We start from the raw sequence: 23,972 nt of genomic DNA on the forward strand, positions 1-23,972 counted from the left end.
CTGCTGTTCTGGTTTGGTTTCCTTCACACGCAAGTAAAGATTCAAATGTGTTACAAATCACACTTGGTAGTCTGAACCTTTGGGTGTTAAAACGGCTTATGTTGCTGCTGTACTGGTCCAAATACTGAATACTGTATATTTTGTCCAACAAATTTACAAACTAAATAGAGGTACTACGTGATCAGCAACATCTTATCATATCAAGTAAATTCTAAGAGTACTAAGAAAGTCCTGCACTTTGGTACAATTTAGAGGTACTTGTGCCTTACTTGAGTATTTCCATGTTCTGATACCTTTACTCCAATGCATTTTGTGGGCTAATGTTGTACTTTTACTCCACTACATTTATTGGACAACTTTAGTTACTTCTTAGTGGTCTGTATCAGACCAACAATTGGTCATCCCATCAAATACCTCCAGACTTTTACTCAAGTACTGTTAATATGGATGAATTTCACTTTTACCAAAATAATATTTTACCATGATATCTTCACTTTTACTTTAATATGAGTTTTGAGTACTTGAGTAACACTGTCAAAAATTAACTTCATACATTTATGTAGGAACTGTACTAAAAGACAGTTTTGAAGTACTTTACTGTTTCCGTTTTATGCTCCTTTATACTTCCACTCCACCACAATTTAGAGGGAAATAGTGTAGTTTTGTTTCCTCTATATTTATTTGACACCTATAGTTACTAATTACTTTGATGACTAAAAGTTTACCTTTAAAAAACAAATGATATTCTTACAAAATGCAGTAATATGCTCTAACCAGTGCTTTCTGATCCTTAAGCTTTAATTGGAACACCTTGTCACTGTTCACATGTCTACAAGAAGAGTTCTGAGCATTTCCAATAGAGAGACACGACATCTCCCTGAACTTCAGATAGTTTGATTTCATAACAACATTTTAGACCCAACAGCTAAAAGTATCCAATATTTTAAACACAACTTAAAAAGTAGTAGAAAAAGTAAAAAAAAACAAAAGAACAAACAAACAAACAAACAAACAAACAAACAAACAAAAAACTGTCCTCTTCCTCCCTCTCCTGTGGGTCACGTCATGACCCCTCCCATTTCTTGTGTGACTCTCAGAAAGGTGGCCCACCTTAACGAATGGCCTCACTATATAAATACACATGGATGCCATATCAGTCAGTGGGGCCAATTTTCAGCACAATGAGTGCTTTTACTTTTGATACATTAAGCACATGTTGATGGTACAATGCTGATTCCAAAACAGTTGAAAGCTGCATAAAACATAAATAAAAACAATGCAATGATTTGTGAATCCCTTTTTGAGCCATAATAAGTGAAAACAGTACAAAAACAAGATATGTAATGTTCACAGCGATACACTTCATTGTTTTTTTTGTAGATGTGCAGTCATTATGAATTTGATGCCAGCAACAGAAAAGGGGCATGTTACCACTGTGTTGGATCAATTTTGTTATTAAAAAATAAAAAATAAAAAAAAACACCCAGTTTGGGAACTGGGGCCACTAATTGTTGAAGTTTGCAATGTGAAATTCCTTTCTATTCTTGCATGATACTATCACCTGCTACCTGTTAACCTGTTTAACAGTGGAAGGTGTTTTTGGTGAACTTTTTCCCAGTCTAATGTTGCTACTGTTGATCGAATGCATTTTTACATTGCATTTGATATCTCGTCTTTGTGCTGTATTCAATTGAATGTGGGTCATGAAGGATTTGCAAACGACTGCTTCCTGTTTTTATTTATGTTTCACACAATATCCCAACTTCATGGAATCATGAACTTCCGTACTTTCAGAGGGTCAAGGTCAAATTTATTTATAGAGTGCGTTAAAACAAACAGGGTTTGTACCAAAGTGCTTCACAGCAAACATGAAAAGAAACTTTATAACAAATGTGAACCATTAAGAGAGCAAATGAAAGATGATCAGATATGATAGGATTTTGAATGCAGAACTTTTACCTGTAACAGAATATTTTTACATTGTTTTATTGGCATTCCTGAGTACTGAGTACTTCCTCTACAATGTTGAATCAACACAACAACACCACAGCATCAGAAACAACCTGGGTTGAGTTGGTAAGGGAACAAAAACACCCACCAGGGCAAACCTACATTTTTCTACATTTCAGGTCCACAAAATTAACTAACACATTTAAAAAAAAAAAAAAAAAAAAAAAAAAAAAAAATTGAAATGAATCACATTCTCAAAAACAACTGACCTTGGTTAGGGTTAGGGTTAGCAGTGCTAGACAATCACCACAGAGTTTAATCATGGCCCTAATGTTTAATTTTAGATCTTAATTAAAATTTAGTGCAACTATGTGTAACAGTAACTGTTGTACTGGATTACTTCACATCTTATGGTGGTTTGTATTTGTTCAGTCACTGAATGTCCTCTAGTCAAGGTTCCAAATAACTCTAAATGTGCTGATAATGTAACTGCAAGCATTTCAAACCATCAAATTTCATTCATCCACCTCTCACACTAACTTGACCACCATATCCTCGTCAAGAGTGGAGAGAGGCAAGGAGTGAGGAGGAGATCCAAGTGAAGGATGCAAGAGTGTATGAATATGGAGAATGTGTTGTCTGCTCTGGGGCCACTGGATGGCGCTCTCCTCCCTCAAGACCGATTTGAATAATTCAAAGACACAAACACTGATCTTAAATGTGACCAGGAGCATCTATGGACAACCAGGAATCAAAACGCAGGACTGAAACATGACACAACTGTCACAAATGTATTTCCTTATTTAAAGTAATAAGTACATGAAGAAATAATGTGTGTCATTACGTTTTCTGATGCTTTGACAGGTTTGTTTACATCAGCAGAATAATGTTTTGTCAACACATAAATAACAGCCGAGCCACATCCATATGTTTCATTTAGAATGAACTGAGACAGTCTTCCAAACTATACCTGTAGTTCACGTGGTCAGCTGTGCCTGGGCCTTTAACACCAGCTGCCTGCTGACACACACTGTGGTGCCTACAGAAAAAAATACAAGATACTGAATCTTTTCATTCATTTCGTTTTGGTGAATCAGCTTTTTAACACCTGCAGCTGAGACCAGGTTAAATTTAAGCAGCAATACTCATGAGGTCATTTCCTGTCTGACAGACAGAAGCCACTCACACCTTCATTTCTCACGCTAATGACAGGCTGAAAATCATATTTTCTCTTAGGACCCTTTAATGTCAACAACAACTCCCTTTAATAACAGCATCATACTTCCGGCTGGGCACATGCACCTTCAAAATAAATTTAAAGCCATTTAAATCAAAGCTGGTGTTATTTAGAAATAGCATAAAATGTAGAAAGAAACTATCCGACCTTAAAAAAATGTTACAAAAACAGTTAGCCTTCTGTTAAAACCATTGAATCATCATATTCACATGGGAAAATTATGAGACATGAACATTTTCTGTAAGTATTTTGGATTTCTTAATTTGCTAAATTTAATTTAATTCCTATAATTTACTGTTTTACTTTCTCTAAATTATATTTTATTCATGGAAGTCTAAAACGTTGTTGCAAAGTATTTATCACACTTAATGATAATAACAATAATGATAATAATCAGTTCCTAGAGCAAACAACATGAGCAGCATTTTCATATAAGTTTCTCAGTTATGCTATCTTCAAGTTTTCATATCATATCATATCATATTATTTTATATCATAATATATAATAAATTACATGATGTCAAATTAAGCCCACAGAAAGTTTTTCTAAATGATTATTCAGTATAAATCGTCAAATTAAATGTAAATTTAATAGGCCTACTATGCAATCGGCTTAATGCATGCAAATTAAATTTATTCCTTTTGATATCAATATAAAGATATCTTTTTAAAAAAATCTTAATTTACTCAAGCATGACTTTTGGGTACTTTTTACATAACTGACAGTTTTTTTCTGTTTGGATGTGAAGAGTGAACCTTTAATTTGAAAATTCCCGCCGGAAGTCGCACATTTCTGTCTTGACCCAGGCTCCCGTCGCTCCCCTCCTTCCTCCGGCTGAGCAGCGTGTGTTCCTCCTCGGAGGTGACGGAGACAGCCGGTCCTCCCCTGGTGCAGAGGGAGCGGAGCGGTCCGGTCGCAGCCTCGGACTCGGGTCGGGGATGGCGTCACTCGGCGTGGGGCTGCATCTCATCCGCAAGCGGGGAGCGGGCAGGAGCGCCGCGGTGGAGAGGAGGAACCTGCTGACGGTGTGCAGGTGGGAATCCCTCACATTGATCTCTCGTTTAATGATAGGGAGGATGAAACAGCGTCTGGGTCTCTGACGGCAGATTTGTTGAGTGAGGTTGTCTTGACTCCATCCTGATTTTAAAAATATGATTCAATAAGCATTTAAAACAGAAGAAAGTCAGTGTGTGTGTGTGTGTGTGTGTGTGTGTGTGTGTGTGTGTGTGTGTGTGCATTCAAATATTACAGAATACATAAGAGATATATATCGTGTGTGTTTTCTCTTTCATTCATTCACTTTCTCCTACACACATTGACGCCCACCACAACCAGCAGCACCACCAGCAGCAGCAGCCTCTTCGAGTCCTCATTAAACATTCATGCAATCACATTTCAGCTTTAATGACCCTCATAATTTGCTCAGTGTGGATTAGTCCGGGATTCTAGAAATACTGAGCCCAAATTCCTCCACCATTCACAGCCCAGCCTCTTGAAAACAAGTGGATTAGCCATCAGAGAGAATTTGTAAAAAAAAAAAATGTTTTTGTATTCATCTCAGGATTTGTATCTTTTGCTTGATGTCCATTATTGGTGATCTAAAGACAGCTTTGAACCTCTCCTCCATCACACCAGCATTATATTATTCAAGCAGATAAGTGCTCTTTTGTTTGAATGTTTTTGCTCCAAACTGAGATATATGTAGAGTCTGGTAAAGCCTGCGTACATTTGGTGTTTTTTTTTCCAGAACAAACATTCGGGACAACAGCGGCGAGGACACGACCTTGCTCCCCTCGGTGCATTCATAAGTGATAAGCTGAGTTACAAAAAAAAGAAATATGGAGAAAGGCGGCAGCAGAAAGATGCTGAGGTGTGCACACACGTCGCCTGCCTGGTTCTCCTACTCTAAGGTGGAGAGCGCTCTGCCCTGAGTATTGATCTGTGGTCCTCTCTGTGCTGCTGGCAGATGTCACTTAACTACAGATAGTCCCTGTGGTTGCGTTCAGGACCACAGAGGAGTGGGAAGGGGTCAGAGGAAAGGGAAGAAATTGAGGTGAACATCAGAAAGCAATCTGATAATGAACCACCTGCTCCAGCTGGTGTCCGCTCAGCCTTTCTAGGGACAAGCCTCGCGGTTTGCTCAGGTGGTCCTGCTTCCATAACTGTCATTTAAAACAGATGTACACGGAGAGTAATTAGACGCAGGTGCTGCTTGCTGACCAGTCTGGTCCTCTCCCGTCTGTTTCTGCCTCCGCACCAGCCATCAACTCTCGGACAGGCACGAGCGGAGGAGGGAAAGAGTCAGACGAGCGGTGGCAAACCAGCGAATTGAAGGAAAAGAAGATGGAAAGCTGAGAGAATCAGCTTCTTACATCCATTTTCCCCTCAGTTAGGCCGTAGCTCCCATGTTGTCGAGATCAATTACTGGTCAATTTCAGTCATTTTTTAAGAAAAATCGTCGAATATCTGCTTGTTCCAGCTTCTCAAATATAAAGATTTGAAGTTTTCTTTGTTAAATGTGATAATAAACAATGCCTTGGCAAGACACAAACAACTGAAATGTCAGGATTAGGCGTACCAGTTTTTTAAAGCAATATTATGTAGAAATTTGGCATGTTGTGTCGCAGCTCTGTAATAGTTTGTCAGAAGTAATGTAGGTGCTAACTACAAACAAAAGTCATTACGTCATAACTATGTCATGTTGAAAACTTGCATGTTGAAGTAAACATGTATGTGACGCTGTGATCCTAACCTCTCACTGAAGTAGTGTAGTGCAGAAACAAGATGACAGAGACACCATTCACCCTGTTATAAGACACTGTGTTATCACAATGATCCAGCAGCTGGATTCTTATTTTAAGGTAGAAAAGTTACAAGATGCTGCTTCAAACCACACAAGATCCGGACTCCAAATCTGTCCGCTGTATTTCTTATCTTTGGGAACTTGAGGGTCTACACTTAAAGTTCAGTGGTTTTGAATAATGGCTGCCTGCACAGTGTGAGTGTGTATCGACTGATTCATTAGCAGACTGCTGCTTGTTGATGGGGGGGGGGGGTTAAGCTTTCAGAAAAGAGTAGATCTCCGCTGGAAGTCGACTGTAATGAAGCTGCTGCGCCCGCCCTCAACACAGCTGCACACCTGCCATCTGAAAAGTTGCCAGTTCTTTTTTTTTTTCTTTAAAAAAACAAACACATTTCTTCTAGATGCTTCTTCTGAGTTATGCAAATAGCATGTTGTTTTGCAGCTTGAGCTTAGATATCTTGCCTGTTTTTATGTGGATGAGATTCCGATTCTTCGAACGTCTTTGTCCACATTAAACGCTGAGCAGGTTAAATACGCCGGCTTCACTCTCCTTCGTAAACCCCCCTGTGTTTATTCCAACCAGGCCTGTAATCATCGCTGATTACATCACAGTCTCTTTATTTTTGTACACACTCTCAGACAGAGGTGGGAGACACACTCATATTAATATAACAGCTAAAACCGTCATCCTCTTTGCAAGGAGGTGAATTAGAAATACATTTGAAAAACACATAATGAATTAGAAATCTAAGTCAGGTGAGATGGGTAGTGACTGAGACTGTATTTGTTGATGTAACTGACCTGAAGAAATAATAACAATAAAAAAACAGTCTGCAATACTTCTTCTCTCTGCAGATGTGTAGGTCAGGCGTCTCGGGCTGAACAAGCCTCTTAACTGGTTTTGACGCTGTGATAAATAACCCTGGTTACACCCACGTGTCTTTAAATCATCTGCTGGAATCGACATTGATTCAGAATTTTTTTCTTTTTCTTTGTTAGACCTACTTCGACATTTGTCACAGAAGGAAAGGCACAGGTGTTACTAATAATGATAATTATAATATTGACGTGTCTGCTTTATTCACGAGTCCCAGTAATCCTAAATGGAATTCAACCATCATTAATCAGGTAATTTACACAACTTTTCCTTTTGTCACATTTCAAAATGTCTTTGTGCTGCCTTCAGGTGCTGTCCTGTTAACTGTATGATTTGTTGTGGGGTTTAAAATGCCTCTTCTTATGTTGATGAAGGCGCTGTATCGTAGTCAACTGGATGTGTTTCAGTTTCTTGAAGTTTCTTTTAGCTCTCATCCAAGAGGCTTCTTCAGTTCTAACTAACTGGAGGGGAGTTGCAGGCCTTTAAACTCTGTGTGGGAGTGTCCTTACAGAGTCGTCAGGGGCACGAGCAACCGGCCTCCATGTGGGCTGCTATCAGAATCATCAGAGTACTTCATTAGTGCTAGGTGATCCCAGGTGTGAATGACTCCTATGTTCACTAGTTGTCACATCACAAGTCTGTGGATGTTTGTAACTTCTGTCATTCAGGAGCACAACAAAGTAATACAGAAAAAAAAATGATTCACTTTTTTTTTTTTTTGTTAGAAAGGGAACAAAGCAGAAGTCATTTATCGTTTCCAGTTACATAGCAACAGAGCTGTCACATCTTCAATGCTGGTGCTGTTCACTCAGAGTTTTCACGCCAAATCACAAAAACACAACCTGAGGAGTTGGATTTGAATCCAGCTGGGCAGACAGTGTTGTGGATGTGTTGAGACTTCAAATGTTAGGATGTCGGACTCTTAAAGGACGGCTTCATTCAGGTCAGATTCCCCAGTTTGACCCAACAGTTGCCTTCAGGTCCCCTCAGATATGATAGCAAAGTTGTTGTCATCATGACCACATGTAGACATTGTTACGCCTAAAATAAAAATGCAACTGATGTAATGTATATACAACTGCCAGCCGTGGCTTATTTTCTTACAGTCCCTGTCCCTGGTGAGGATTTTTAGAAACAAAACACAGAGCACAACACTCTTATACAGGAGTATAAAACTAGCCATGGACTGATAATCGCCCCTGGCTGATATCGGGGGGCGATATTAAGCATTTTCTGATTATCAGCATCTGTGATTTTTCTGTCAGACTGCCAGTAAAATGAACACATTTTAAAAAGTGCTTCATCAGCTCTGATACATCATCCTCTCCCACAGTCTCTTGCCAACAACACTATCTGATATGTCTAACGTCACAATCAATAACCTATAAACACTGAATGATCTAATTCTGCAGAGTAACTAGTAACTAAAAATATTAGATAAATGTAGTGGAGAGGAAGCATAAAGAAGCAGAAAATGGTAATACTCAAGTGAAGTACCTCAGAATTGTACTTAAGACCAGTACACTTGTAAATTGTACTTAGAGTTCTTCCATCACGGGTTGTTCAAAGATGCGACACAGTATGATTTGTTGCTGTTGTGAAAATCAATCCCAAATATCAGTTTTCAGTCTCCTTGATTTCTAACAATCGGCATCAGTATCGGCCTTGAAAAAAGCCATATCGTTCGACCCCTAATAGAAATACAGGCGTCCCAAATGTCTTTAGTCATCAGTGGATATGAGCAGAATGATGTACAGGTGTTTTTTTCCAGTTAGTTTACATCAGCAAATTTCAGTTGTCTCGCATTGAGTTCATGTGTGTGGATTTTGACTGTGTGAATGTTGACAGAATAATAATAATAACCCACAGGATAATGTTCTCTACACAGAGGGGTGAATCAGTCCGTCTGATTGGCTGTACAGAGCAGGGCTGCTCTTCACAGTGTCCGAGAGTTAATGTGCATGATATGTGATTAAAGCTCCTTCTCTTATTCATGGAAATAGAGATGAAATCTATCAGTTTTGTCTTCCTTCACAGGAAGACACATTGTGGTCACCGTGCTGCTAAGCAACGAGATAGAGAGATATGAAGTCGGATTATTTGGCTGATGTTAAGAGCTCCGCACAATTTGGCAGTGTTCTCTGAAGACGCACACACATCGACACACATGGCAGCCTTGTCAATTTACTCTCCTTCCTGTCTAATTAGTTGAAATCAGATTAAGCGGAGTCGGTTGGTGCATGTGACAGACATAGTGGGCGCCACGGCTGCTTTTATCACGGGAGATTGATCGAAGCCTCTTTACAGCTGTGAAGGCCAGATGTGTTTATTTTTTGGTCTGTTCTTATTAATGAGAGAAAGAAAGTTCAGAGTGATGAAGATAATCTTCGATGGAGTTTCTGTTGTGTTAATGAAGGCGATTCTTCTCTTGTTTGTTTTGTCTTCTGTGCATTTGTTTAAATCTGCATTAGTGCGTCTCCGTCTGTGACATCATTCAAGTCTGAGATCAGCAACAAAGAGAGAAGTATATCACTGTGGATACTTAAAGGGACTCTATGTAACATTTTGTATTGATTCATATGTATAAGTAACTTTATTATAATAAAGTATAGCATATGTGAGCCTGTTGACAATTTGTTTTTTAGTGCTGCTGGTCTGTGGATTTCTCTGCAGAGAACTCAGACTTTCCACGATAGTACAAAGGATGCAGCTTCTTGCATGTTCTTTACTCCGTGCCTCTCTCTGCTCCATTAACAGAGAGCAACAGTAGGTGACTTTTGTTTAGCACCACCGCCTGTTAATATGAAATAATGAGTGGCTTCCAGCACAACACACCCGTCAACAGAGCCCCTTTAAATGTCAGTGTAAGAAAATGTGTGTATGTCCCTCGCACATTTCAAAGGAAGCTCACTTCCATGAAGTTGGGACTCAGATTTAAAACAAAGAATGGTAAATGCATATCCTGACTTTTTAGAATACGTCAACCTCTGAAAAGTCAGGATCCTACAAATCTCACAATGCAGCCAGCAGGATCTTGTCACAAGACCATCCTAAATGCTTATAAAGCTCCTTGCAGTCTATAAGTTGAGATAAGAATAAACCCCGGTGACATCCTCTTTACTACGTTCTCTATGCATAAATTTGGTGAAGTTGCCGTTTATGCTACAGGTCCAGTAGCTGATCCTTATATCAGTATGTGCACCCTTTTCCATGTTCAGGTTTTCGGTGAAGACTCTGCTGGACCGCTCCTGTTTTGAGACGATAGATGACTCATCTCCAGAGTTCGTTAACTTCGTTTCCATCCTGGAGCACATCCTCAGTCATCGACTCAAAGGTAAAAACAACCCTATTCTCATCCTCACGCATACATGCAGATGCATAACCGGCAAAAAAATGACTTTAAACACGTGTGATATTAAAACAGCAGAATGCAATACTAGTTTTAGGAAGTTGGGGTGATGTGTCTTTTTACCGCTGACCCATCAGGACCCAGACATGCAAAATTTGAATGTGAAATTACAATGACTCATCTCTTAAGGCCACAAGTTTAGATAGCTGCTGTCATCTCATTTCCCTTTATTGAGATTAGTGTCGGTATACGGACACTGGTGGAAAGTATTCCTAGTGTCATACACAGTGTTTTCCTATTTGTAAACTACAGACTGAAACCAGGCCTGACCTGTCTTTGTCTTCCACCTAACAACCACTAAATGAAATTAAGTCCAATGAGTGCACCATTAATATCACTTAGGAGTAATTTCTGGTTAACAAATACCTTCACGAGCACTATAAATGCTTGTAAAAACTTCTGTTTTTTTTCTCTTCTCTTTCCGTCAGGTCAGACAACTTGGTTTGGCTATGAGAGCCCTCGGAGTTTCTGGGATTACATAAAAACGGCCTGCAGTAAAGTCCCTCATAACTGCATCCGCAGCATCGAGAGCATGGAGAACGTGCGATCATCGCGAGCCAAAGTGAGGATAAAACTGTCCAGGGTTCAGAGTTAATTAGTGTAGGCGGCAAGGAGGAAGAAAAATTGTTGAAGGCCAACAGAGCATTGAAATTAAAACAGAAAAGTTAGTTTTGCTTTGAGTCCAAACGTATTCTGAGCTACAGCACACAGACATACACACAATGTACCATCATGCATTGTGGTTTTAGCTTGTTGTGTTTTATCCTATTATTGCTTCACAATAGAGCAAAGGGAGCAAAGTAAAAAAAATGTTAAGAAAACACATGCTCATAAAATGTGACTGAGTCTTCCCCCGAGGGCAAGAGAGCAAACAAGCGGAACTAATATTGTTCTGCAGTCAGGCTGTAGGTGAGAAAAAAGACTTCAGTCTCACTCACACACAGACACACACACACGCGTTCAGGTCATGAACTCAGCTTTTCAGTTTTAACAGAATCAGAATCAGCTTTTTTCATGTGCACACATAAAAGGAATCAGACTTCTTGACAAGAACAGAACAAGGACCTCATAATTTCAATAAAGTTTATCAATTCCATTGACTCTATTTTTTAATTAATACACATTTCATTATTGCCATTTTTTCATATATTTTTGTCACCCCTGCCCTTGAGGCCACTTTCCTTAATTGATACATTTTGTGTTTTGATTGGCTTTAAATTATTCCAGTCACTTGATGATAAAATATTACATTGTCGTTATTTGTTTTACTTTTTGAATTCTGCACTCAGGTTTCATTTGTAAACTAGATTTTAAATGCAATGTGAATTCCTGAATAGGTATATACAGTAAAAATACTTAATTTTTGATTTCATGACCATTTCTGTCTCTATTTTTCAATTCAGTTCAGTTAGCATTTAGCTCAAAGCCCCACTGTGCCTATGTATAGTTTCACAGGGCAGCTATCAGGGCTGCAGACTCTCCTGTTATTATCCTGAATGTCCTGTGTTGCCGGTTGTCTATTTATGTGATATAAGCTTCCACTCAGTTCAGTGACACTGGCATCTCTCTCTGCAGGGCAGGGCGTGGATCAGAGTGGTCCTGATGGAGAAAAGATTATCGGAGTACATCTCATCTGCACTGAGGGACTTCAAAATGACCAGGTCTTTAATGTTGTTCATACACTCTGCATACAGTTTCCTGCTCAACCAAATCAAATCAGGTGCATGTAGGATTGGTCTGTCTCCAGCATTAGTGTGCTGCAGGATACATTTACATCTTCTTACGTACTTACTGCACATCTGCAGCTGCACCTGTCTGCCCCACTTTGTATTTAATTCCCAGTCATTTGATTTGTGGAGGAGTGTGAGCTGAATGCATAATAACGTACGCACATGTTTGTGTATGACTGGAGGAGGTTTTACGAAGACGGAGCGATCATGCTGGGAGAGGAGGCGGGGCTGCTGGCAGACACACTCATCGGACTCAACACCATCGACTTCAGGTGCCCTTTACCTTCCGCTGTTTCTAACTGTTGTTCTTCAGTCCTGCTTTCTCTCCCCGTTGCAAAGCCAGTGTTTGGTTTTCTCTGCACGAAGTGGATTTGGGCAAAGTAGAATCAGAAATGTAACAATCTCTTTAACAGTTTAGCGGATCAGCCGAGAGGCTTTCATCTTAATAGAGTCGAGAATTCGAATGCGGAAGGAATGAGAAGCCGCTTCTCCTCACTGATGGAAAACATTAGATGAAATAGTGAAGAATATATAGAACCTAGATGAAATACCTGAAATAACAGATTTTTTAGACTTTGGCTGACGCCACGTGACATCATTTTTCAGTGTTTCAGACTAACGCATCTGCAGCTCAGTTGTAAGGTTGAGTAAATTACAGTGATGCGGGCTGGTGGTCATCATTTTCTAAAGGTTTTTTAAAGCAACATAAGGCAACTACTAGAGATATGAGACCAGAGAGTTGACACAGGTGCATCACTTGCTAACTCTGGAGAATTATGTGATGGGTCAAGAGAGAATGTCCTCAAATAATAAATCACATACCCAACACCGGGAAGCTCCTCAGTGGTGGATTAAACACACTAAATGGGACATTTGCTGAACAATACATCGTCCTCAAATACAAACATCAAGTAGATTCAACATTTCTGTCTTTCTGTCAAAAACAAACGTGTCCTCACTAAGTTGGGACAAATGTGACTGTATTTACTGCAACGTGTTGATACTGTCTCAGGTGAGAAAAGTAGAAGCTGTTGTTGGGTTCACGTCACTAGTTTGGACGTTCTATGACAATGGACATTTGTGGACAAACGTGAAAGGTGCTCAGGTGAAATTAACCATTCACGGCACTTCCCTTAAAAGTTTTCATGTTTGATTGTGTTACAACATTGAATGTGAACAACAAATTGTTTTTTGGGGGGACTCAGGCAGAAAAAGACCCTTTAAAGTCTCTACAAAATGAAAATTGATTAAGAATGTAAGGTGCGACGCAAATCATACTTGTTGCAGCCTGTTGGGTTTTGAGGACACACAAAAAGTTAACTAGAGATCGTCTGTGTGGCGTCTGTGTTTTCAGTTGTTACGTAGTCAGTCAGTATTTTGGCAAAACCTCCGTGGAGAAAACAAAGTAAAACTCCCAGTGATCTCTACAACAAGGTGATTGGACAGTTCAAGTCAGGGGAACGATGCAAGAAGATGGTCGTATCACTGAGCATCGCTTGATGTCTAGTTAAATTATGTAAGACGAATATCGAGCTGTGAACCAGCTACAAAAAGAGACTGTGCTTTGATTTTCCATCCCGTCTTCTCTCTTCAGCTTCTGTCTGAAAGGAGAGGGTGTGGACGGCAGCTGCCCCGCTGTGATCGACTACACGCCTTACCTGAAGTTCACTCAGAGGTATTCAAATAATTTTCCTCATCGCACAGTTCGTCATCAGAGTATTGTCAGCAGTTCGGTTCAGCCAGTAATGTTCAATAAACAGGTAACGTTTACAGGCAGGTTGGAAACACATTCCCTTATGTTCTTTTTTTCCCCCCCATGTCACAATGTTACGTTTTTGTCATATTTGGCAAGAAAATGCCTCATAAACCTGATCATGATGTTCAGGGGTCATGTTCAGTTGAATGACAGAGCTGTTGTTGACCAAAATTTCTTTTGGTAAGAACAATATAACACACCAGCGCTATTGTTCTCGCAAGTTCTTTAGACATTATGCTTAACTTGCCATATCCACTGCCCGCCACTCAGTCTCCAAACAACTTGAAAATAGCAGCAGCTTTGCAGGATGTTTACGTCGGCATCTAAAGCAGATGTGTTGAAAAATCTACGAAAAGCAAGACTTCATCTTCTTTTTCATATCATCAGATGTGTAATAGTTTGCTTGTTCCTTGTGCAGCGCGGACAGCATCAGCAGCGACGAGGAGGAGATGAGGACGATGGGGAGCAGCGGCAGCGAGAGCAGCACCCCCGACAAAATGGCCACCGCCGCCTCCATCTTCACCGAGCAGAGCAACTTGGTCACCAAGTGCAAACGCTTTGAGCAGAAGTATCGCATGGCCCTGGAGCAGAAGGTAGCACCTCAGTGTGTGTGTGTGTGTGTGTGTGACTTTGCTGTTATTTTGGGATAAACAAATTGTATGCTAATATATGCCAGTGTGACATTTTCCTTGATGTCTGCATGGCAATTAGAGGCTGGAACTGTGAATTGCTGGGAGGAAATGCCAGGTATTTCTCACATTATACAGCCTCTGTGATGATTGTTCCCTCTGTGGCACATTCACGGCTGCCTCTTCTCTCTGGTTATTTAATTTGCTGTGAGCCAAAACAAAGATTTCAGTTGTGCAATTCAAACAGCAGCGCCTTGACGGCAGCAAACAAACAAATGGGAAAAACAGCAGAGGATGTGTGTGCTCTGTCCGTGTGTTTTGTCTCAGGGTTACCTGGAAGAGCTGGTCCGTCTCCGAGAAGCCCAGCTGTCAGAGGCTGTATCTCATAACAAAGCCCTTCAGCAGAGCCTGGCAGACACACACCTCTCCCACTCCCTGGAGAAAGAACAGCTTGAGTACATCGTACTGGAGCTGCAGGACCAACTGTAAGTTCAGGACCGACCGTGTGTGTGTGTGTGCGTGTTTGTTTGTCAGGGAGTGCATGTGGGGTCGCCGATGATAAGGTGGAGAGGTCTTTGCAGCAGACCCAGCTGTGAATTTGACATTCAGGGCACAGCAAGAAGCCTGGAGATTGCAGGTGGTTTGTTATTTGTGTGTTGTCGAAATCAATCGCAGTCAGCGCCGCTTTTAGCCACGCGGTCGAGCTGCATCAGCGTTGTGTCTCTCCATTAAGTTTAATTTACGCTCCATGCGCCAATCAGTGAGAAAATGCCTTTTCTCGGTTTCGATCACTTATTCAGAGTTGGCCACGAGGTCTGTCGAGAGGATTTGTGTCACGATCTTTGGAGATGAAGCTGCAGTCTCAAGCTGGTGTGATGAGTCAGTGTACGTTTTCAGATGCAGATCAAGAGTGAAAAGCAAAGCGACATGAAGTGTGAGGCTCTGATATAAAGAGATGCTCTGGTGGTGAAAACTGTCAGAGGCACGACAATGTGAATTGAGCTGTTTTCACATACAAAGTGGGTTGCCTCTTAACGAATGCAGCACTCAACAGAAGATTGTCTGAAAATGGAAATACTAGAATAATACTAGAATAATAGATGGGTTGGCCGTGCAGGAGGAGGAGGACGGCTCATCAGTGATCATGACTGTTTTTGGGTGGATATTTACTACAGCTATATGGACGTATCTGAATAATCAAATAAAATGTGCAAAGGAATATACAGGCATCACCCACTCGATCGCTCTGAGTTCAGTGACCTGCTCTATATAAACATGCTCTTAATCGGACATTACATGGACTTCGAGCTAGAGAACTGGCAGAATAAAGTCTGTGAAATGTCTGGACGAACTGGTTCCAACATATAGCTTCTCGCGGCAATGTCCAGACAGTTCAGGCTAGTAGTTCATGTGTTAAAGGGGCTTCTGAGAGTATATAGAGAAGAAGGGAGTGATGAAAAAACGCAAAACAATTCAAAGGAATGACAGTGACGGATATGGCAGATTAAGTGTGTGTGACATCTTTCAGAAGGTTTATGATTTCGTCAGGGAGGACGAGGTAGCTGATGGTCTGTAGAGCCAGACAGATGCAGCATTTTTGAGACGGAAACAAATGTCTGTGCCTCAGAAAATCTGATAATGATCTATCGACTGGTGTTCTTTTCTGTTTTCTTCTACGCAATGCTTGACAAATGAGCGTAACCAAGCACTGAGGTAGACATTTTATATTGGAAAAATAACTTGTCATTGCCAACTATGTATGTTATTGGTGACACTTTTCAAAACTGATGTATCTGTGATCAGCTAAGAACAGCCAATAATATCACCAAGCTGATGTGTCTGCCAATATCTTTTAGTCTTATTTCAAGACTTTTGTCCATACAGTTGTTTTTTTTTGTTTTGTTTGCCTTGAATTGTTGTTTTTTTTCATTTATTTAAACAAAGGCAAAAATGAAAGGTCCTGTGTGGATTTAGTAGCATCTAACCAACTGAATACTCCTCCTGTAACCCTGGCCACTGTCTGGTGTCTTTAGGACGGTGTTGAAGAACAACGATTTGCGGTCCAGACAAGAGTTGACAGCCCATCTGACCAATCAGTGGCCATCTCCTGTCGCCTTGGACGCCAATGCCGTTGCGTTGGACACGCTGCTGTACAGGAAGAGTGTGGGGGGACAGTGGGAGGAGTATGTAGATGAGTTGACATCCTCCAGCTTCCAGGTTTAGTTTGGTTTAGGGCTGCAACTAATTAATTAATGAATGAACAGATTTATAAAGCGCTTGGATTAGTCTTACCAAAACACTGCAGCTGACAGCAACTAGATTGAGATTGGTTGTGTGTTTCTAATGTAGATATATTATATGTTATTGTAGACTATAGCTTATTAAGAAACTTTAGAAGCATTGTTTACTTTGATTGCAACTTTACAGATGCCAAGCTTGTGATGTTTGTTATATATTTATCTCTGTATATCATGTTAATGGATATTGTTAAACCACAATGATGTTGCACTTTCAATGATTATTTGAAAAATTAAGCACTGAACAGGGAAAAAAAACCTAAATTATTTGATATTATTTGATTTTTTTCAAACAATTCTCTATGAAATTTGAAATGAAAACAGTGGAAAAGATTCAATTTTTGTCCGACTCACAGTCTGAAACCCAAAAGTATTTAATTTACCATTCATAAGAAAATCAGTAAATCATCCTTTTCATGAATCCCGGACTTTAATTTAATTATGAACAAATTAATCCAGAATAGAAAATATTTGTCTATTCATTTTCTGTTGATTACTGACCCTCTATCCTCTCTTGGCAGGAAGAGTTTCCAGAGTCTGGAGCAGCTCTCTGCAGACATGAGCCTCTCCCAGACGTCTCTCGAACCATCACACACACTGAGTCTGGAGGCCAGACCGGGGCCACACTGGCCCCACCAAGGTACGTCTCCCCCTGACGCCTAGGAGGGCCTCTGCTTTGATTGTCTTCTTTGCTTTCTAAAGATTTTCATTTTATTATCTTTATTTGTATTTAATAATTTATTGGCTTCTAAAAATACAATTGCATGTCAAGTGTTTTGCAGCTTGTTCTGAAAAGCACTATATAAATTATTTACTGACGCGAGTATGAATCATGTGTCATTCAGGTAAAGAGGAAACTCCGTCTCTAAGAGGTCTGTGTGGCTCTCTGACCTCAGTCGCCAGCTACAAATCTCTGGCCATCCTGAAGTCCAGCGAGTGTTTGGCCAGTCCAGCGACAGAGATCAGCAGCCCAGGCGTCACTCCTTCATAGGAACCAGACAATCCAGGAACTTTCTAAATGTGTGTGATATTGTTTATGTTCCGTACGTGGAGCCCAGAGCTTTAAGATGGAAGTCAGGTTCGGGAGTTGAGAATCTGGCGTAGCATGTGTTTTTGAATCGGCTCCTTCAGGCTGAATAATGTCTTATTTATGTCCCATTACAGTTCAAACGACCTCTGGCTCTTCACGAGGAAGCTCCAGCTGTAAACCCATCAATATGTTTAAACTTGTTTTGTTGTTTGTTGGTTTGTTTGTTTTTATCTGTGGAGCATTAGTTTTTACCTTTCTTGGAAATAAAATGTTAGAAAGTTGATGTAAGAATTACTTTACAATGTTGAGGAGACAGTGATGATGAGGTGTTTTCACCTCTCTACAACGTGTTTTTTCTGTAGATCAGAACAGAGTTTAGGAGATTACACAAAATGCTGTGAGCCTCGGTCAGCGTTTAGTCTCTTTGTCACTGCAAATCATTTCCTGGTGTTGACGGGGTCTTTTATTATCTGCTGTGCTGTCACTGCTGCCACCGAATTGTTTTTAATATAGCAATTTCTTTGATTTATGGTGGTGACTTTGTCTCCACTTTTATCAGATTGTATTCAAGATTTTGCACACCGTCTCACATTGAAGTGAAAATGTCCTTGAATCTCTTTTTTTTAAATGTGGTGCATAAATCAATATCACATGATTTTGTTCTCAGGTAATGATCGCTATTATCGATATTCACCCTTCAGTTCTGGGTTTATCAGACAGACAATTATTACTGTTATTGTTCCCTTTAAATATTCAAATGCAGTATTTCAATGGCTAAATCTCTCCTGAAACTCTGACAAGTGATCAGTGTTTCAACAGATATTGTGAGAATGAGAAACATTTATTTGCAGAACATCACTGTAATGTAATTTGTACTACTGGTGACCAGCCATGTACCTCAACACTGAACTCATGACTTTGCCTTTAGCTTGTTCCAGAAGCCATTTGCACAGACATACAGCTGATTGGATTTGTTTGCCTTTTTATCCTTCATTTTGAATAAACTCCACTTGCTCAAACAGTGAGAATTTGTGTGGCGATAAAGCTTGAACAAAGTCAATGAATGACAAGTACTCGGGTATGCATTTGAACATTTTAGACGTCATATTTTCTTTGAGTTTACATACAGTCTTCTTCCGCAGTCTCTTATCAAACAGAAAATACACTCATATCGTACCATTCTTTCACTGACACTGGCTTTTTGTGATTGCCTCTGTGTCACACAAATATTCACAGCTTGTTGGAGTCAAGTCCAAAAACAACTCTGTGTCTAGTGGGGATACACTGGTGAAGAGTGACACACAGAGGAATAAAACAGACATGAATTTTACATCTCTAAAGACCTCCAGGCACAATGCACATGATCCCAGTGACACAACAACATGTGGGACTTGGAAAATAACATCAAAACAAAACTGTGGCTGCCACCTGCTGGCTAATAAATACATCTTAAACCTAATGAGACAAAACATTTTTTTATTTCAGTTGTGCGCACATTATAGCTGTGATTATAAAACCCATAGAATATGAATCTATAAATACTAATAATCATTTAATATACATTTTGATCATTTATAATACCCTGCAATGCAGAAATTGGTATTTTTCACTTCTATTTCTGTGTGTTATTAATTTGGCACCTTACAGGTGTGTAGTATAGCAGTAGTCATCTTTGTGTTTGGTTTGGAGAGAACATGCCAGGAAAACTATCAGGTGCTGCTGGTCTGCAGTGGCACGAGTATCCTCTCCTGGTTGTGTTTGCGGAAAAAGGCTTTTCCAAACTCGTAAGTGCTGATCATGATGGCACAGGCCGGGGCCACCTTGATCAGTCTGGGAAAGAAACCTGGTGACAAAAAAGCTGAGTGATTATGTGCTGTTGAGCTGGATGGAACTATAATGATTCACATAATGTCACAAAACATCTACCTGCAAACAGTCCACCAAAGCCGTCCTGTGCCACGATCCTGCGCATCACACTGAAGGTGGAGGAGGAGACCTGACTGGATACTGAGAAGGGAAAGACAGCATGAAATGACCCATTTATGCCTCAGAACTAAGGATGTAGTTCCAGTAATGTAAAGCAGTGGTTCCAAACCTTTTCTGTCTAAAATGTCCCCAGAGGGTCTGTAAACAAGCTCATCACCAGATATGTTTATTTAAATTTATTCTAAACTGTCTGACAGCATAACAACATACTCTGTATCAGCTTGTTCCAACTTTTCACTAAGGCTACATGATGTTTGCACTGAGTTAAGTATTTTAGCACATGGTTCAAAATTCAGTCAGACATATTTGGAAACTTTGTAAGGTGTGTAATGACTGGCCATCCAACATTAAGGTATTTTTTTAAAACTTGATTAATTACATAAAAGTGGATGATTTAAAAAAAAAATGGATGCAAGACATAGTGATCGATATCGGGATGTTTCAACCATTCACCATTCATCTACTCACTCGCAGTTGTTAATCTTACAATGTTAATACTGAGGCTAATGGAAAGTGCGTTGTGTATAGTCATCATATCAGAGGTGGCTTTGGTTTATAGTTATTTTCTTTGGACAATGACACTGTATATTCAAAAGGTGAAAGTATTGTCCAAACGCTGTTTAATTGATACAAATAACACAGGGAACACCTAGATATGTAGTGTTGTTTAAGTTCTATGTATAATGAAAATGTTTTATTTGCATTAGGGTTGTTAATCTATCTGCTGTATATGTTGATTTTAATCCTAAACCCTAACATGTGGATATAATCACTTTTAACGAATCACAATGCTTTCCCTGCATAGCCCCTGACACTGCAGCTGCCCCTGACTGAGATTCCACTGTTGTAAAATCTGTAATCTTCAGAAGCATTTCCTAGCTATATAATAAAGACTTAATGCAATAATTACAATTCTTTGCTTGTAGCTCTCCCAGCTCCACCTGCCTTCTCGTCTTGACAACATCAAACGGTAACGTTACAACGGATGCAAACTGAAAGAAATTAAAATGTGTATTAATTACCACATTAATCATTTGATCACAGTTTACATATGTTTTGTGATATTCTCAGATGAGTTACTCAGAAAAACTGAACACTGTGTAGATGCACTTACAGAGCCAGATGCTGCTCCAGACATGAAGGTGATGGTAAAAGTGGGTTCTCTGGTGTTATAGCGTTCACATAGCCAGCTCTTGCCCTTCTCATAGTTGTACCAGTACATTGCTGAGAAGGGCACGTCTCGGAGGAGCGTGGGCCCCAAACCCCGCCACAGAGACCACCAACCTTCTGACTGCACTGCTGAGCGGATGCAGTCGGTCAGCTCCCGGTACGACTGTTTTTGTGACTGCAGCTTGGTACGGATCAGTTCCAGAGGGCTGATCACTGTCGCTGAACCCACTGACCAAAGTGAAAACAATGACAAAAGGTTCAAAACACAAACACATCTTCTCTTAGAAAAGACAGGACTATTTTTATGAATTACCAAAAAGGAAATTATAGTAATCCTTACAAACTTTTCTTTTTAAACTCTCTTTTTAATAAATGATACAGGCTTTATTAAAAACAGAGGGAAACCAGCTCGGGGTCAAAAGTGAGGGTCGAGACTTTGCTTTCAAAATTAAATCTAATGTAGGATGAAATTACTGCTACCGAGAGCTGCAGGGCAAAAAGTATGGCTGGGTGCCCTTGAAAATTAATCTGGAAATTAAACCACCAGCATTATTAAAATATTGCAAGAAGTTAACCAAGGGGAAATCAAATCATGATAAAACTAAAGATGCTTTACTTTTCATATGTATTTTTGTCAAAAACATATTTAAATGAAATGTAAACCATCATCAATAACTGATGTAGATTAAGCTTGTAACACCAGTCACGGATGCATGTGGGAATCTGTCCTATTTTCTTCAGTAATGCACCAGTAATGGGCTCACCTCTAGCGATAGCTCCGGCCAAAAGAGGAGCCTCTTGAGAGTAATCTCCCATCCTGAACCTCAGCGCTGCACACAGCTGGTCGTAACATGTGAAGTAGATCACTGTGGCTGGGATTGCCATAACACTGGAGATGAAACATACAGAAAACACCAAAGTGACAAATATATAGAAAAATATATTCCAAGCAGGAAAAAAAGTCAACCACAAGAATAACACTTAAAAATGAATGTGATTTATTGATGAAAATCTCAATATGATAAAACTTAACTTATATATATCAATCTTTGGTAAACAGCCTTCAAGAAAACCTTGGGTGGTTTGCCACAAATTGGTACATCTTAAAACGAAAGCACCCTTAATGAGCGCAACCACTACAGGCTAAACGACTGTCAAACAACCACATTTGCACTATAACTGGGCTTTAATAGGAGAACAATCAGAATGAAGTGCAACAAAGAGAAACAGAAGATGTCACACTCACAGGGTTGGAGGTAGGCCGCTCCATAACGCCTTTATCCCTTCACGGTGTACGATCTTGATGAAGGCATCCTGCAGAGAAGCAGATTTGGTAGGGGGACGAGCTGTTTGGCAGCTTCTATCACAGTATGACTGTGCAGCTCTGCTTTACACACACATACATCGACTATCTGAATAGTGACATGCAGGTATGTGAATTCTTTACCAGCGTGCCACTGAAGTGACCGGGGGCTTTGTACCAGGCCCTGGAGTTGCCATTTTCACACACACATATGTGGTCCATAAGCCCATTGCAGTAGACAAAGCATTTCCCTGAAAGATATTCATGAAAAACACAAATCTGGTCATCTGACATGTACTTTATAAAAACATGCAACACTAGACTAACATGGTTCATATTCATTATACCTTTAGGAAAGGGATTTTTCTGTGCTTGCAGTCGGATCTTCACAACGTCCAAAGGTGTGACTGAAAAAAGGAAAAAATTATCATGAGCCACTGAGTATGACAAAGTAGGTGTACTTTACCTATATAACACGGCAATGTTAGAGCATGTGTTTAGATGGTTAGTTAAGTATCTCAGAATCAGAATTCCTTTATTTGTCCTGCAAACAGAGTCATGTCTCTGTCACAGCAGCCAAAGGACAGTAATATTACAATAAACAATATAAATAGTAAAAAATAAACCTCAGGTGAGGTAAAATGCATTGTTATAACTTTCAGAAGCAACACAGATTTTTTGTGTGTTTTTCAACGTTTCAATCAGCACCCTATTAAAATTTCATACATTTAAAACTTAATCCGGATTAATGACCCATTGCAGTAAACATCAAGTGTGACAGTCTGAGAGTCCAAAATCAACTAAAAAAGCTACATGATCATTTTCACCATGTCAATGTTTTTTGATTTTTTTTTTTATCTTCTGGGTTGGATGCAGAACAACTGAGATGGCGGTTTCCGTAACGTTGAATTAAAACCAGTGACTACCTGGAAAGACTAGTCAACAAATTATGTGCAATGAGAAACCGTTGCAGTAATGTTGCATCATATGTGCTAGAATAAGTATAAACACCACTGTGTCTCTTTAAAACACCGCACATGATCACCTGTCATGCGTTACTCATTGTCTCTCACCAAACAAAGATGTGAGGATGGCTCCGGAGCAGGACGCCACCATCTGTTGGAGTGGAGTAATGCCATTGCTGGTTGACGAAGTAGGACTTTGACCATTCATGCTGCCTTCTTTAAACACAGACACAGAGTTTCAACATTAGACATATTCTCATCTGTGTGTTATTCTGTGTAGGAGAACTTGCTTTGCTGAACGAGCTATTTAGAAGCCACAAAAAACGATGGCTTGGTTCGTCTGGTATCACACAATATATCATTCCAGGAGCCCTAACATTAACATTACAGAGCTCCCAAGCTAACCTGAGGTAGCCACTTAGCTATCTTCGTACCTGCTATAGCACTTCAGCTCCAACGCAGTCTTCCATGAACTTGTCCCTGTTCGGTTTTCTATTTCCCCGAAATGATGACAGTTGCCACTGTCCTGGAGGCCCTACAAGGATAACATAACTTCAACACGTGTGTACGTCCAGGGACTGTGGGCTGCAACCCTAGCTAAATGCTCAGTTTACATCACAGCAAACATTACATAGTGACGTAACGTAATATCAATTTCAGCAAAGCACTTTCGTTAACTTTCCGGAATTTTACGTTATATTAAATGCAATAAGCATATAAAATAAACCCACTTTACACGTATAGCATTTAAAATGTTTTCGTAAATGAAGTGAATTCTAGGTCTTTTTATTTTAATTAATTTTTAGCAACAGTGTTGAAACGTCACATT

The 23,972-nt window shown here is 39.9% G+C and overlaps 2 protein-coding genes across 6 annotated transcripts; one reads left to right on the forward strand and one right to left on the reverse strand.

The window, feature by feature from the left end:
- The first annotated feature begins 3,972 nt into the window (after window positions 1–3,972).
- Window positions 3,973–18,738, forward strand: rundc3b (RUN domain containing 3b). Of its 5 annotated transcripts, XM_037073156.1 has the most exons (12): window positions 3,974–4,221; window positions 10,087–10,202; window positions 10,706–10,839; window positions 11,853–11,938; window positions 12,190–12,279; window positions 13,602–13,682; window positions 14,182–14,356; window positions 14,720–14,877; window positions 16,426–16,575; window positions 17,211–17,329; window positions 17,535–17,709; window positions 17,854–18,738. In XM_037073156.1, exons 1-11 carry the CDS (start codon window positions 4,127–4,129, stop codon window positions 17,678–17,680), a joined length of 1,350 nt encoding a protein of 449 aa, XP_036929051.1. In that variant the 5' UTR covers window positions 3,974–4,126; the 3' UTR covers window positions 17,681–17,709; window positions 17,854–18,738. The 5 variants fall into 5 exon arrangements, with proteins under 5 accessions (XP_036929052.1, XP_036929055.1, XP_036929056.1 ...); XM_037073157.1 differs by having other exon boundaries at window positions 3,973–4,221; window positions 12,193–12,279; window positions 17,535–18,738; XM_037073160.1 differs by lacking the exon at window positions 17,854–18,738 and having other exon boundaries at window positions 3,973–4,221; window positions 16,426–16,609; window positions 17,535–17,677.
- A 65-nt stretch (window positions 18,739–18,803) lies between these two features.
- On the reverse strand, window positions 18,804–23,875 carry slc25a40 (solute carrier family 25 member 40). The gene is given in 11 exon segments (XM_037073162.1): window positions 18,804–19,464; window positions 19,467–19,562; window positions 19,646–19,726; window positions 20,616–20,697; window positions 20,820–21,103; window positions 21,640–21,764; window positions 22,122–22,189; window positions 22,323–22,429; window positions 22,526–22,585; window positions 23,252–23,359; window positions 23,578–23,875. Coding segments are annotated over 10 exon segments (1,107 nt in total). The 5' UTR covers window positions 23,352–23,359; window positions 23,578–23,875; the 3' UTR covers window positions 18,804–19,360.
- Between the last annotated feature and the right edge of the window lie 97 nt (window positions 23,876–23,972).

Source organism: Acanthopagrus latus, chromosome 17, assembly GCF_904848185.1.
Source record: "Acanthopagrus latus isolate v.2019 chromosome 17, fAcaLat1.1, whole genome shotgun sequence".
NCBI classification, from domain to species: Eukaryota; Metazoa; Chordata; class Actinopteri; order Spariformes; family Sparidae; genus Acanthopagrus; species Acanthopagrus latus.

Bases quoted from the DNA above. Each gene is read 5' to 3' on its own strand.
- rundc3b (XM_037073155.1), top strand. From the start codon at position 4,127: ATGGCGTCACTCGGCGTGGGGCTGCATCTCATCCGCAAGCGGGGAGCG. The intron at 4,222-10,086 runs GTGGGAATCCCT...TTCCATGTTCAG, and splicing joins AACCTGCTGACGGTGTGCAG to GTTTTCGGTGAAGACTCTGC. The intron at 11,939-12,189 runs GTCTTTAATGTT...GTATGACTGGAG, and splicing joins AGGGACTTCAAAATGACCAG to GAGGTTTTACGAAGACGGAG.